This window comes from Anticarsia gemmatalis, chromosome 10 (genome assembly GCF_050436995.1).
Source record: "Anticarsia gemmatalis isolate Benzon Research Colony breed Stoneville strain chromosome 10, ilAntGemm2 primary, whole genome shotgun sequence".
NCBI lineage: Eukaryota > Metazoa > Arthropoda > Insecta > Lepidoptera > Erebidae > Anticarsia > Anticarsia gemmatalis.
In genome coordinates this window covers 12,687,520-12,700,294 of record NC_134754.1, presented here as the reverse complement: position 1 = coordinate 12,700,294, position 12,775 = coordinate 12,687,520, and the positions used below count along the sequence as shown (strand labels likewise).

Here is a 12,775-nt window from a genome sequence, read left to right as displayed (position 1 = left end):
TTAACATTAGAATTTACTAGTATTCTTTCAGATAAAGTCATATCAATATGTATTGTTTATAGGTCCTGGGTCAACAGTACATTTGAAGACAAAGGCTGAGACTGATCTAGCTGGTAATGAAAGAATATTGGCGATAGCTGATTATGATGTGGATACTAGTCGACCAAGTACACCAGGTAAAAATAAACATTTTTGTTCAAAGTTTCTTTTTTAAACGACAACTCCCGCAATAAGAAACCAGACCCGAAACAATTTTTTGTGGATCGCACAAATAATTGTTTCGTGTGGCAATCGAACCCACGACTTCCAGACGCAATGGTAGCGGCGTGGTGTCCCTAACCACTGCGCCATGGAGGCGGTTAAGGAATTGTTTTTAAGGAATAGTCCAGATTTATAAGTGGATGTAATTTCAGGTTGCGATACGTCATCTGGTGACTTATTGGATGAGCCGCCAGTTAAACCAAAATGTGAAATAACCGATGTCAGTGATGAATGGGATTGGTAAGTTGAATTAGTTAAAATAATTCCTATAAATGAATATCCTATAGGAAATCTATATTAGATGAAAGTTAAATCTGTAGATCAATACTGCTATCTGAGTAGGTATTTTTATGGGCATTCTCTTTCTTTTTTATTATTAAATAGACAATTCAGAATAGTAAACGTGCTTTCTGATAATTTTCATATCAAGTATAAAAACGCTTTTAAAGTAAACTGTCCTTTAACGTTCCTTAACTTTAGAAAATTTGTTGTATATCCTCTAAATTTCTGTAATTTATGTGTTACTAGCTGACTCGTCAGACGTTGTTTTGTTTTTGTAAAAAAAAGTGTCACCTAGGGGCACAAAAAATAGATGTTGGCCGATTCTCAGACCTACTGAATATGCTCTCTAAATTTCATGAGAATCGGTCAAGCGGTTTCGAAGGAGTACGGTAAAGAAAACTGTGAGAATTTTATATATTAGACTTTTCTTCTTGTGGCACAGTTTCGAGGGAGGTTTCGCAGCCGGTCCCCCGTACCAGCAGGCGGCGTGCGCCTGGTCCCCCGCGCCGCCCGCCGCGCCCAGCGCGCTGCGCACCGCGCTCACCGATATGACACTCACCGTTCGACTACATGACCTCGACCATCTTACTGTAAACAACTTAATTATATTTTAATATCACTAGACAAATATTACTGTAGGAAATATTCCCCCATTCCTTAATATATTGTCTTAACTATTTTTTACATCTTTTCAGAGTATGAAAACCTCTTCTGCCTATTTCGTACTTTATAAAACAAAGTTACTTTATCAATTCAGAATTCATCGGCCCTTATTTGTCACTAAGACTTATTTAACGCTACATATTTCGAAAATATTTGATAGAGTTCTTTATCCAACAATATGAAGGTTTTTAATAATTTCTTCTTTTCTATGAGATTATAACGGGTTAGAAATAAATGTTTTTTTTTCAGATACTCTGCCCTCAACGCAGTGTATCAAAAATGCACGTGTTACACCCGAGCAAGAACTCAACAAGATATTATATCGTTGTTGAAAGAACGTCTAAATACAACAACAAGAAGATTGTTGTTAGATCTCCACTGCAGGTACGTTTAGATAATTTAAGGAATTTCTTCATTTCTAACTTTGACAAAAACAATGATGATATCAATGTTTGGTAATAGCCTAGAAAATATTGCTATATTATAAAGCCAAGAATCATAAGATAGGTTAAGTGACACATAACCTATCCGATGGATTGAGTGAGTTGAAACTATAGCAGCACTTTATAGGCAACAACTGCTATAGTTTCACTTAATAAGTTAACCCATACTTATCAGAGCTGGGAAACTGACGCTTACTATTTTTAACTTACTTGAAAACAGTCAAGTATCTGCTTCAGTTAAATTAAACTTAAGTTCATGTTACTTAAAGTCTATCTTGCAAAAAATCTACAGTAGGCTACACGTCACTCATATGAAAATAATCCTACCATATCGTCTCTTAGAATCACTTCAATTACATAATAATAACCAAGAAGTATTCTTCTAGGTCCGCAACGAAACCTCCTACGCCCTAGAACTGTTCTACAAGAAGACTGACCTGCAAGCAATAGGAGCAGAACTGATAGGTTCTCTAACAAACCCCTTCGATGACAAGATGCGCCTCGCGGTGATTGCACCGCAGGAGACGTATAACGTACCGCTGTATATTGCGTACCATTGTAAATTGTTCCTGCTGCCTTCGAATTTTGAGTGAGTTGGATTTAAAATCATCTTTACATATATAATTCTTCTGTAAGTGTGTATGTCACTGAACTCCTCTTAAACGACTGGACCGATATTGATGAATTTTTTGTGTGTGTGTTCAAGGGGATCTGAGAATGGTTTAGATTATTAAAAAAAGTTTAAAATTTTTAAATTAAAGACGTGAAGACAGGACAACGTCTGTCGGGTCCGCTAGTAGATACATAAAATCACGCCTCTTTTTCTGATCTGTGTATGTTTTTCTTGGGTGTCGTAAGGTGTTACCATTTACGTCCGCACAGTATTTTTTTATTTATTTGAAATATTATTTATTCTAAATATTTGTGAAATATATTATATGTGATGTGAAGGAATAATTGAAGTTTCGAATAAATTAACTGTTTTCTATGATTGATTTGACGTCAGCGTTAGATTCAATTAACTATGTCGCTTAATCAGTTTCAGAGTATCAAAGTTCTATATATTTCAATCGCAGCATTAAAATATGAAAGAAGTATAAATGATTCAATTGTTTATCTTATTTTTACTAAGTGTTAATACTTGTTATAGTATTACTTGGAGTTTTACAAGGGAACAGTTTAGGTCCTACACAAAAGATTTAAATGTTACAGTAACTTAACAGTAAATCTTTGCTATTTGTTTGGCTAGGAGTTACCAGACAGCCACTCAAGGTATTTGGTGGATGGAACTGGCAAACGACGTGGGAACTCCAAGAGACATGATCTGTCCTGCTAAAGCTGGGGATGACAAGAGGATATTTGCAATGAGGATATTACCAGTTGAAGGTGAGAGAAACTTAATAGCATCGAAGTAATAATTCTTTTAATTAGGATAAAGTACTCGTTGCTATATATGACAAATAATGAACTCAAACAAAGATGGCGAGATGATTTGGACGCATTTAATATCAGGTCAAAGCTTGCCGCCGATAGAATCATTTGGATGGAAAGGGGAAGGTCTTTGCCCAGCATTAGAACAATTAATCTGGATAAGGAAATAAAAGACGGATTCTTTTCCCATACAGACTTGTTATTTACATTTAATAACTATTTTTGTCTTATCACTATAATTATCTCTATACCATTTTACTGTCAGGTATCCAGTCCCCCAAAGTGAGTCGCTCGATCCCCAACTACCTGATCCGCGTGGTCCCCCCGCTGGCCATCTACAACCGTCTGCCGTACGCCACGGACGTGTCGTGTGTCGCCGCCGCCTGGCGCGTGCGCGTGGAGGCGGGCGAGCGCACGCACACGTACACGCTGCAGCTCACGCAGCCGCACAGGATCACTATAGATATGCACTATATGGGTCTGCCTTGGACTGGAAGTTTTACTTTGTCACCAGGTAAGTGTAGTAAAATCGTATGCTTCATAAAGCGCAGAGCTGTGGTAATCCCAAAATTGTGTAAAAATATTTACCTACAACATCAATTTTTTAAAATGTTTTACTATTCCCCTCAGATTTTCTAGTTAGTATTAGTTTAAGTGTTGAATTAAATAACTTGCCTTAAACCTACACAGTCTTTTAGATCTTAATGAACTAGTTACTAAAAAAGAACCGTTTATTCGTTAAAGCTAATAAAGAAAAATTGCAACAGAAGTATTATTTGTGTGACTTTCACATTTAGCTTTCGCCTTTAATGGATAGTTCTTAAAAAGACTCTTTGTTTGACGATAGACGTGACAGAGAAGAGTGTGACGATGAGCAGTTCGTGCGAGACGGAGGGCGGCAACAAGCAGGTGCTGGTGTGTGTGACGGTGGAGAGGAACGACTGCTGGGAGCTGTTCCTACACGCGCAGCATTGGTTTATAAACAAGACTGGACTGCCGCTGCAGATGAAGGTAAAGCTTTGTTTCTATTATTATTAAGATGTTTAGGATGTTAAGTGCCGTCGATTTTTATGTGAAGTTTAATTGAGGAGAAGAGGTGGATAAGTTTTGTAAAAGTAGAGATTTGAAGGTAAGTGCTGTGCAATTGGGTAAAGTAAATCATGGTAGTCTGACGACATTATTGCATAACTTTATTGGTAATTGATAGGAAAGTTTTGGAGAATGAAGTTTGAGTAACGGGAAAGTTTTTACTATACAAATAAGTTTTGTTTGTGTTTTTACGTTGATTTACCTAGTTTAAAATATAATTAGTTTTTAATATCTTGTTTTATTTAACAGCAATGTTATTGTTAAATGGCACACTTTCGAAATGTTCCCAATCGTATGTATATCTAATAGCAAATTTATTGTTGTACCAGGGAGCTCAATCAGACACATGGTACGAAGTAACAGACGAGCCTCTACTGTGGAGCCCGGGAGCCCGCGCCCGGCGCCGCGTGGCGCGCGTGCGCGTGCGCGCGCATCACTCGGCGTGGTCGCGCGCCGCGCGCCTGGCGGCCGCCGCGCCCGGGCTCGTCGTGTGCCCGCACACTGAGCGGAGGACCAACTACCGGCTACTGCTGAATGTGAGACTATACTACTGTAACAACTTTTCTTTCAAAAGCATTCGGTATTTCAATATTGAATTCCCTGTTCGATTTCTACTGTAGGTACCTTTGTAAACATTATAGATTTTGTGTCATTGACAACTGCAATTTATCTTTCAATTAAACCTGTATTTTTCTTTATTTTATCTTGCGGAAAGTACTCACTAATAGTTAAAACGATAGGTGATTTTTGTTGTAGTTTCATAACCTACTCTAAAATCCCATAAGAAGCTCAACTGAGAATACCTTTTGGAAATGCGTATTGTGTAACAATATAACATATATTTTCAAATAAAGTAACCTCTTATCATTTTATCCCACAGGTAACCCTCTCTGAACTATGTCCACAACTAACAAAGATCGTGACTCTCCTCCCCTACTTCCTAGTCTACAACGACACAAAGCGTCATTTACGTTTCATGGAAGAGAATGAAGCGGCCGACCTGTGGAACGACCTAGCGCCGCAGCAATGTACGCCATTCTGGCCTCAGACTGATTCAATGTCGATGCACTGCAAGTACAGGGATTCTACTGTCGTGTCCCAACACTTCCCGATCACGAAGAATCATTTTACAGTGCTTAGGATGGATAAAGGGGTAAGTGGATTTATAAACTTATTGATGATATTTTAACTATGTCAAAATGTAGCTTGCGATTAGCGGATAGCGAAGTCATTATGATATAAATGACACGCAATTCCGCCACTATAGATTGCTACGATCAATTATTGTCTTGGATTATTGTTATAAGACTGAATAAACAAAATAACTGCTTACCTATTTAATATGATAATTTACTACACCTAGGAAAAGTAGGTAAGCACTAAAAGTTATGGCATCAAGTTAAAATCAAAGTCTAGAATAGCTTCGTTTCAGGCTTTCAGCAAGAGAAGTATAGCCTTATGAAAAAGTTAGACGCAACTCACGATCACATATTTCTTTACATACCTAGTGCCGAAGTTACTTTGGTCAAGTGGATAGTTAAGATATTTAAAATGAAATAAAACACCATATTTATATCATAAATAACTCGCTATAATATTAAGGAAGACTTATATTTATGAAATACAAACTACTTAATAACTAAATTTAGGTCTCGGTCTCTCCGGTGACAAGGTTCCATCATCATGCAGCGTGTATGCTGCACCTTTGGACCTAAAACAAAATCATAACAAATCTGAATAAAATATCCACAATTCTTGATATAGCCGCCCTTCGAACCACATTTTCTTCAACGTCTATAACAATCATCGTTATTTCAATTACCAATTTACACAAAACCTAAATAACTACTAGGTACTACTTTTCCTAAAATCCTGAATATCATAAAAACTAACCGCCATATTCATAAAAATACATGAAGTTATGAAAGGCTTTTAAGAGTTTAGTTTCATTCACGAAATGAGAAAGAGAAAACATATCGTAGTAGTTTTTTTTACTAAAATAGGTTTAGGTCTCAGGAATAGTGTGTTTTTGAATAAGAGGATAAGTTAGTGGGAATGGATGAATGGTTGTTTGGTACTGTTTTTTGCAAAAACTATCGAATGCCTTTTGTTTAGTGCGGCAGATAGTTTATAATCTGGATTAGAAAATTTATTAAAAACAAACAGGATTGAGAACTTTCTCCTTTTTTTGCTGTGAGAAAAATCTACTGAAACCGGCGCATGTATCGAAACATCGTAAATATCACATGAAAATCCGTTTACACGGTTTTAAGAACATCGCATACAATCATGTTGAGGGAAAGCACTAGGAATCGAATATGATAGAGATGTAACCAAATACAACGCAAAATTACCTGTGAGACCAAATTTTCGTCGCCTTCAAATGAGCATCGCTCTGTTCTTTGGCAGCAGAGGCAGGTGGTGCTGGCTCATAAATAGGTTCCTTTATAGCAGCAGCTGCTGGTGATGGCTTCAAGAGTGATGATGATGATGAGGAGTATGATGAAAAAGAGATGGGTGGAGATGGTGGTGCGGATTTCGGCGGTTTTGGTTGAGTTACCTGGAACAAAAGGAAATAGGGTTTTAGGAAAATGGGCCTTTAAAGAATAGACCTTGTTTAAAGGTTCTTTTGGTGATTTTTTGTAAGTAAAGTTTCAAACACATATTCCGTTCGTGAGTTAAGTAACTTCGAAATGCTTACTTCTAGTTAGGTAATTTCTGCTTTTCATTTAATTAAAAGCGTCTTTTACGTCTCGTGTACTTCGTTTGCCACATGAATTTTGACAAAAATATATAAGATAGTTAGATATGAATTTTAATGTAACATTATGTTATTTCTCTTTCTAAATACTTACTGTATAATGTGGGACATGATACGAACTGACATCATGTAACTTAGAACTGTAATCCATCAGCGGCAAGTCTCCAAAACTCTCAATATCATACGAGCTCGCCAGTGCTGCCACTTTCGGTACATTCTGAGTGAAAGACCCAACAAAATCTTCTGCTCTCATGTTAACTGGTCGAGGTAGCTTCTCTTCTTCGTCACTATCAACGAAATATGGGTTTTTCGCAATAGGCAAACTCACTGGACCGTTCAGATTCTCATACGCCAACTTTGGTGATAAACTCTCCACACCAGCTTGATTTAAAGGAGATTCTTGCGCTGCGAATACTTTTAGAAACGGCTCCTTTATATGACTGTTTGAAACGGTAAAGTCAATTGGCACTTCAGAGTTCATTAATGAGTGGCTCGGTGAGAAACTTTCAAAACCAATAGGCTCTCTCTTGTGTTCTGTGTTGTCTATGTTGAACCATTGGCTTTGGCTGGGTGTATCTTCATGATCAGCTGGTCGCCTAGGATGTTCGTCTCTTGTAGATTTTACATACGGCGTCTGAGTGACATAGTTGATAAAAGATTCTTCTTTATAATGTGGTAGTTCTTCATATTTTGCATGAGTATTTCCTTTGTAAAGAATTTTACTTTCCATTTTAAACGGCCGGCTATATTCGTTCGTATTGTGAACGTCTCTGTATTTATTATGATTCTGGTGTTTCTCTTGAGCGAATTCTAGAATCTTATCTAAGTCTTGTTTCGATAAATGTTGTACTATATTAGTAATGTCATCGTCTGCTAAGCCATCGTTAGGTAAGGCAGGTCTTTTACTAACCTTGTACGGTCTACTCCCGGGGTACGGAGCGTCATCGTCAGACACAAACGGCGGTGGAGTGTAGGAAAACGGACCTTTTATAGGAATAGCCATGGGAGGTCGGTTGTAGAACCTCAACGGTGGGCTTGAATAATACTTTCCTCGCTTCACCCGCGTGTACTGACTCAAATGTTTACGACTCTGATCTATCTCCGAACTCACACACAACACTGACAAAGTCACAAAAATCACTGTATTGAACAACATCGTTGTAAGTTCAGCTGAAAACTGAGAGAAAGTTTGTGTGTCGGTCTTATAAAACTTGAGAGGAAAGTAGATAAGTGCTAATTGAGTTAGTGGTTGTCCCGCGGCGACGTCCACTGTGATGTAACCGTTACGTATGTACTTTCATGTGCCGCTTCACTTGATAATGATGTATTATACGGATATGTGTTAGTATGCTTTCAATATTTGTCGCCAAAGATAAATATTGTCGTTTCTATGTTGTGGGAAGTGGCAATTGGTAGCAAATACATCGCATAGTATTGTGTTACTACTCACGTGTCAAGCTGACCTATTTCTACTGAGAACATAATGATCATGTGTTTATTCATACAATTAGTGTATTTTTTCGTTACTTAACTGAATGTTTTGGAAAGACGCGTCACACACAAACTGTATATGAAAATGTAATGTTATGAGTTCAATATTTGTTTAACCCAGTTTTTTTTCTGTCCTACAACTAGGCCCAAATCGCTAAGTTAATATTATATCATTCGGTTGAATAGAAATAACGAAATTAAACCTTATTTAGGAAATAAGTATCTACAATCAATAACTAAGAAGATACTTCATCAATTGAACAATAATCCCCTAATTAATTATATAAACTAACAAATAAACTAATTATTGTAAAGAGGCTTTATCAAGCAAAACTGTGTACAAATAATAAAGAGTAGCAATGTCCTAAATAACCAATCTCTTTGCAGACGGCAATCTGCGTAGAAGTAACAGGTGGAACAGACAGACCTTTCACCATCACCTTCAAGCCTTACACTCCTGGAGACTCACCAGTCCGCATCGAAAACCTCTGCGATGATCTCTTCCTGAAGCTTCATCAAGTAGACTCGGGGCAAGTGGCGCTGCTGAGCCCCTATCAGTCCATGCTTTATACGTGGGATGACCCGGCCAAGGATAGGAAGTTAATGTGGAATATCTATAATAATAAAGGAAAGGGTTTCATTGCTGATTTTGGACAGGATGGGTAAGTTGAAAATGACTCAATTACAAAACACTCGACGTAAAATGTTTAATAATTAAATGTTAAACTTCATGATTTGTTAATTAGTACGCTATTCACGAATTTTATAGAAGAATTTTTTATAAAACTAAATTTTTTGCCATCCTCATTTACTAGACAAACATAAATAAATACCCTGAATGAATTTAACCAAATCACCTTACTGATAAAATTCCTTTTCAGCTACGGCGAAGAGAAAGTAAGTTTCCACTCAGTGAAACACTCAACACTAGTAGCGACTAGTAGCGTGACATCAAAACTGTCATCTACCCTCAAAAGACTGACTCCCAAGTCTCCCGAACCCTGTTCCTCCAGCAGTGACGACTCTGACAGTTCAGACATGCCTGAAAGTCATTCTAAGACGAAAAAGATGAGAAAGGACAAAGTAATTGTTTACTGGATATCTTACATGGATGGATACCAAAGAGTATTCGCTTTAGCGCAAGACGAAAGACTTGCATCCCAGTACAGAATGAGAATCAACTCAGAAAGAAGCAATTACGAAGTCTACATGTCATTATCTGGAGTTAGTTTATCAGTTTGTGTACAAACTAATGTTGGAGTCAAAGAACTAGCTTATGTCAGCATGACGGATTCTTTGCCAAGATGGGAAGTCAACGTCAATCATAAATGGAAGCAATTATCACCAGATTTAACATCCTGGATCGAAGACAAGTACCAAACGGAACAAAAGAAATGCCAGCTGAAGGAATACATTCATATAGATTTGGAGAAAATGCAAATGACGAAACCATTCTTTTCTGAGCTTCGTAGGACTTATAACCCTGGTGTCTGGATGCAGTTAAGAAAATCGAATACTTACACATACTGCCATTTGAAATGTCAAAGACTGCAAATTGATAACCAGCTTCATGAAGCCGTATTCCCTAGTGTGCTATACCCTGCTCCTACACCAAGTGACGTCAGGTCCACCCGAGGGCTAAAACCTTGTATAGAAATTGTTGCTTTAAAACAACATAGGCCGAGCTTAAACCAGGATGTTTATAAGTACTTAAAGGTCCTCGTTCAAGAGTACTGCGTGAATTTAGACCGGGGTTTCGTAAACTACGTCTTCGATATTCTAAACCATTGGAAGATTGAAGAGAAACCAGCTGTAAGGCTGAGGGCTGACTTGGCTTTAGTCCATATGCCTTTACCAATAATTGCTATAAAGAGCCAGATTAATGCACAAAAGAACGTGCTGTTTGAATTCGTTCACCTTTCTCCGATAAAGTTGGTACTAAGTTTGTCTTCTAGAGGATATTCTGCTGAGACGAACAACAGTCCAAGTCGGACGAGGTTCGGGAATAAAAAGGAGAATAGGCCGAAGTTGTTCAATAGTGATTTGTTGGAGTACCTGTTCAATTCCTGGGGGTCTTCGCTTTGTGATATGAAAGATGTTGTTTTAAGGTAAGTTGGCAATTTTACTTTTGTAGGGTAAGACAAGCCTTTCAAGCGCCAGAATCTCAAATCTATAAAAGCCACTACAGACACAGACAACAGACCTACTTAACTTTGGTATTATCAGGCCATACAAGCGACAATCTGATACAAAAATAAAGATTTAATTATTAATTACTGAATCTGTTACTCAGAAAGGAAGAAATATAGAGGAAGGGTCCTGAGATAACTTTGATGATTTAAAACTATACCTAAAAAAAAAATTCTAGGATGTCATACCTGGAGTTCCGCAACGCGCCCATCACGGCAACAGCAGTGGTCGACATGGCGTCCCGTCACTACTGGACGCAGCTGGTGCAGCAGTTCTACGTCCTGGTGCTAGGACTCAACATCCTCGGGAACCCTTACAGCCATATAGGAGACTTTAGCAGGGGACTTAAACAGTATTATGAACCTTATTTGGTGAGTGTCATGATATATGATTTTGTAGTTAGGTTATACTTTGGCAGTTAAGTAGTGTAATGCTCTAGGTCTTAGGGTCTAAGGTATTGGAGTACCAATTGCATTAAACTGATAATAATTAATGTTATTTTCCCTTTGTTTTTTTATGAATTTGTACTAAGCATACTACATAAGCTGGAGGAGGCCTATGCCAAGAGGCACACCGAATTGCGGGATATTATTTAGTAGAAACCAATCAAAATATCTTCTGATTCGGTAATAAAGGCTTTATTACTAAGCATACAACGAATAAATGTTTATATAAAGCAAAAATCATTCTTCAACACTGCACGGTGCGTTGCTACGCAACTCATATCCATATTTAGCTGAAAGATAGTTTTATACAAACTAAACAAAGACAGAATTTGAGTCCATGTTTTTTTTTATAATAGTAAAGCTTTATACTTGTATGCTCCTTCCATAAAACCCAGACATCATTGTCAAATATTTATCTGTCCAGGGTTCATGTCTAGGCCGCAAGGTGCTAGACGTGTCTACAAGGCTGGAGGAAGGTGCAGCAGCGTTACTAGGTCTTCGAGCCAGTCCCACCACCAGGACTAGTGCTCTGTTCGACGATCTGCCTAAACCACAGACCCCTAGGAGGAAACCTGGTAAGCATAGTATAATGAATAAACTACTAAAAAAATTAGTTAGTTTGATTATTAATGATGAGTATCTCATAAAAAGTAACTATATCTGTCTATTTCTATAAACAGTTAGTACTATATATGCTCTCATGATTCAAATTGGAATCTGTCTTTTTTTTAAAGTTTCTCTAGACCACCACTAATCTAACAACATCAGTCTTCTTCTTCTTATCGTATGGCTAGTGGTCAACCTAGTGTCAAAGTTGTTCAAGCCGCCTGAAGGCCTTTGAAGTGGCTTAACGACTGTTATCTTAATTGACAACAACCGGGACCGACTTTTTACGTGCCCTTCGAAGCACGGAGACGCCCAGTTCAAATACCACTATGCGGTCACCCATCTATGGAATGACCGCGCCAACGGTTGCTTCACCCACAGATCGCTTACCGACCGGTGAGCGCAACTGGCTATGGGCGCCTCACAACATCAGTAAGACTTACTGATACTACCTACTTAGTAGTTTCTATACACACAGGCTCTATCGAAGAGAATATGGGGTCCAGATATTTTTTCTTAGCTCAATTAAGATGCATTTTTAAATCCGTGAATCATCAAAGTGAAATCATTTTTTTTTTAAATTATCTATCAAACGAATCTAGATCTATCTCAATTTATCTTACGATTTAGTCAAAAGGTTTAAGGTCTTGTAATACCAAATAGGTGAAGTACCCCAGTTAAGCAACGACATCCCAGACACGGTGATAGATGCCGACAGCAACAACCCAGCGAGCATCGCTCTCGCTTTAACCGCACTCGTCGCTAGACCGACATTCGGTAAGATTTCCCAAACAATTTAACATTTTCTTTATATGTTTTTCTGTGGAATAGTTATTATGATATTCAATACTTTTTAATGTATTCAATAAGTATTATTAAATGTTTTAAGCATGTTTTGTTCTAGATATTTTGAAGGCGTATCGGCTTAGTTCGAATTTGAATATCACATTCTCATTTTCAGTATTTTTGATGTATTCTGGGCCGATAATTTATTCGATCATACGCATGTTTTGATGTTATTGTATAAATATTAATCAACATAGTCTATCCAGTGACAAAAGTTCTCAGGCAGTGTATACTTTCAATATTTTAAAAGCTTAAGTACCTATGTT

General features: G+C 37.7%; 2 protein-coding genes across 3 annotated transcripts in view; one reads left to right on the top strand and one right to left on the bottom strand.

Moving 5' to 3' along the window:
- LOC142975852 (intermembrane lipid transfer protein VPS13A-like) overlaps nucleotides 1-12,775 on the top strand; it is a 57,952-nt gene that overhangs the window by 41,297 nt on the left and 3,880 nt on the right. For both annotated transcript variants that reach the window (XM_076118957.1, XM_076118956.1), the window contains exons 35-49: nucleotides 63-176; nucleotides 414-501; nucleotides 986-1,133; nucleotides 1,456-1,590; nucleotides 2,036-2,238; nucleotides 2,899-3,035; nucleotides 3,346-3,594; nucleotides 3,928-4,091; nucleotides 4,499-4,705; nucleotides 5,050-5,322; nucleotides 8,809-9,083; nucleotides 9,303-10,529; nucleotides 10,790-10,982; nucleotides 11,482-11,632; nucleotides 12,327-12,440. In XM_076118957.1, the coding sequence (XP_075975072.1) occupies nucleotides 63-176; nucleotides 414-501; nucleotides 986-1,133; nucleotides 1,456-1,590; nucleotides 2,036-2,238; nucleotides 2,899-3,035; nucleotides 3,346-3,594; nucleotides 3,928-4,091; nucleotides 4,499-4,705; nucleotides 5,050-5,322; nucleotides 8,809-9,083; nucleotides 9,303-10,529; nucleotides 10,790-10,982; nucleotides 11,482-11,632; nucleotides 12,327-12,440 (3,678 nt within the window). The remainder of the gene's footprint in view (nucleotides 1-62; nucleotides 177-413; nucleotides 502-985; nucleotides 1,134-1,455; nucleotides 1,591-2,035; nucleotides 2,239-2,898; nucleotides 3,036-3,345; nucleotides 3,595-3,927; nucleotides 4,092-4,498; nucleotides 4,706-5,049; nucleotides 5,323-8,808; nucleotides 9,084-9,302; nucleotides 10,530-10,789; nucleotides 10,983-11,481; nucleotides 11,633-12,326; nucleotides 12,441-12,775) is intronic.
- LOC142975853 (uncharacterized) lies at nucleotides 5,739-8,374 on the bottom strand. The gene is made up of 3 exons (XM_076118958.1): nucleotides 7,025-8,374; nucleotides 6,524-6,729; nucleotides 5,739-5,880 (listed from the first exon to the last, which is right to left on the bottom strand). The coding sequence occupies exons 1-3, from the start codon at nucleotides 8,084-8,086 to the stop codon at nucleotides 5,802-5,804; spliced, it is 1,347 nt and encodes a 448-aa protein (XP_075975073.1). The 5' UTR covers nucleotides 8,087-8,374; the 3' UTR covers nucleotides 5,739-5,801.

What these genes read in the sequence shown, in the direction of transcription:
- LOC142975853 (XM_076118958.1), bottom strand. Translation starts at nt 8,086, where the DNA reads ATGTTGTTCAATACAGTGATTTTTGTGACTTTGTCAGTGTTGTGTGTG. An exon ending in ATCATGTCCCACATTATACA is followed by an intron (nt 6,730 to 7,024) that starts GTAAGTATTTAG and finishes CTTTTGTTCCAG; the next exon opens with GTAACTCAACCAAAACCGCC. An exon ending in ACGAAAATTTGGTCTCACAG is followed by an intron (nt 5,881 to 6,523) that starts GTAATTTTGCGT and finishes ATTTTGTTTTAG; the next exon opens with GTCCAAAGGTGCAGCATACA.